Raw genomic sequence first — 1,917 nt, 5'->3', positions numbered from 1 at the left:
AGAGATACCTTGAGACTGTCCTTATACTCCTTCTTTTGATCACCATGTGAACTCTTAACTTGCATGAGTTCTCGATAAAATACTCTTTTGGGTAAGTGTTCTGTTGGCATTCAAACTACATGGCCAGCCCATTGCAGTTGTGCTCTCGGTAATCGAGTTTGAACACTTGGCAATTCAGCTCAACAGAAGACTTCAGTATCTGATGCCTTATCTTGTAAGGTAATCTTCAGGATCCTTCTGACACAGTTTAAGTGGAAGCAGTTCAGTTTTGTGGCATGGCACCAACAGACTCTTCAGATTTCATAGGCATACAACAGTGTAGTTAGCACATTGTCTCAGTGGACCTTCAGTTTTATGTACAGCCTAATACCTCTTCTCTCCCAAGTTTCTTTTTGATGTCTCCCAAATGTTGAGCTAGTCCTGTAAATACATACATCAACCTCATCATCTATGTGGACAGCCCTGGACTGCCAAGGTATATGAACTTATCCACAGCATTCAAAATTTCTCTATTTACTGTGACCAAAGATTCCATGCATGGATGGTGTGTTACTGGATGGTGAAGAATCTGTTGTCTTGGTATTGTTTGGTATTGCTTGGTATTGGTCAGGCCAAAATTACCAGAGGAGGCAGAGAATCCATATTCTGTTTCGTCTTGGCCTCAGAGACTGCATTGAATACACAATCATTTGCAAACAAGAAGTCAAGCATCAACTACCCCTCCACTTTTGTCTTGGCTTGTAGCCTTTTCAAGTTAAAAAGTTTACCATCAGTGCATAAGCTAATCTTGATATCATTTTTGTCCTTATTGAAAACATCTGATAACATCACAGAACATATTGTTCTGAAGAGCCTCAGAACAAGCACACAATCCTGCTTCATTCTGTTGGTGATTGAGAAAACATGAGAGTATCCTCCTTCATCAAGAATCTGTGCAAGCATGCCATCGTGAAACTGGAATATAATGCTGACAAACTTCTCTAGGTAACCCAATTTCACCATGATTTTCCACAAGTCTTCATAACTGACAGTATGAAAGGCCTTGGTTAGGTCCACAAATGTTATATACAGACCTCTATTCTTCTGGAATTTTTCCTGGAGTTTTTGGGTAGCAAATACAATGTCAACCATTTCATAGTCTTTTCTAAAGCCACCCTGACTCTTGGACAGGTGACCATCTTCCAAATGATTATCTTATTATGGAGGATTTTGGCAAAAATGTTGCCATCAGTGACTAGGAGACAGATGCTCCTGTGGTTGTAACAAGACAGCCTATTTCCTTTTCCTTTATTGTTGTTTGTCCTTAATTTTGGAATAGGATCATGACATTTGGGAAGAGGATGTCATGACTTGCAAATGAATTGGATTCAAGTGAGGCAGGGCTGTGCAAAGGCAAAGCCTCACTCTCTCCTCCAGAGACATCTGGGCCTGGGATGCAGTGGGAGACCTTGGTGTTTTTAAGCTAAGGTTTTCCCAGGCTCAGTTTGTCTGAGGCAATACCCATTTAGTGATTAAGGCTAGGTAAGAAATGGGGCAAAGAATGGCTTCTTTTAGCTAGTCAAAAAAAAATCAATCTGGGAGTGGAAGACCCTCAAGGTTTCTGACCAAAACAGAAACAATTGCTATTTACACTCACCCTGAGCCATAAAAATACCAAACTTTTCCTTTATAGTGACAGACAAGGAAGTATCCTTAAATTCTTAGGGGATGACTTCCTCTTGCCATATAATGCAGAAGACTTTAGTCAGCTTCTGTATAAGCAGTGGACTCCTTGACTTGTAGATCTCTGCTGGGATGCAAACAGCTCCAGGCACTTTGCCACTCAAAAGGAGCTTGATGCATTCAGTACATGTTCTTTACTTGAAGGATTGGCTGGAGAGGAACTGATTACAACCTGAGACATACAATCAATCAATG

The 1,917-nt window shown here is 40.7% G+C and overlaps 1 protein-coding gene across 1 annotated transcript; it reads right to left on the bottom strand.

Annotated features, from left to right (window-relative positions):
• Positions 1–714: 714 nt before the first annotated feature.
• LOC144457694 (uncharacterized) lies at positions 715–1,131 on the bottom strand. Its single transcript, XM_078155758.1, has one exon. The coding sequence runs from the start codon at positions 1,129–1,131 to the stop codon at positions 715–717; it is 417 nt and encodes a 138-aa protein (XP_078011884.1).
• Positions 1,132–1,917: the final 786 nt, after the last annotated feature.

The sequence above is a fragment of the Phascolarctos cinereus genome, unplaced genomic scaffold, assembly GCF_003287225.1.
Source record: "Phascolarctos cinereus isolate Bilbo 61053 unplaced genomic scaffold, phaCin_HiC Scaffold_5;HRSCAF=322, whole genome shotgun sequence".
NCBI lineage: Eukaryota > Metazoa > Chordata > Mammalia > Diprotodontia > Phascolarctidae > Phascolarctos > Phascolarctos cinereus.
The sequence above is the reverse complement of the archived record's forward strand: the minus strand, read 5'-3'. Positions and strand labels throughout refer to the sequence as shown.

What these genes read in the sequence shown, in the direction of transcription:
- LOC144457694 (XM_078155758.1), bottom strand. Translation starts at nt 1,131, where the DNA reads ATGGTTGACATTGTATTTGCTACCCAAAAACTCCAGGAAAAATTCCAG.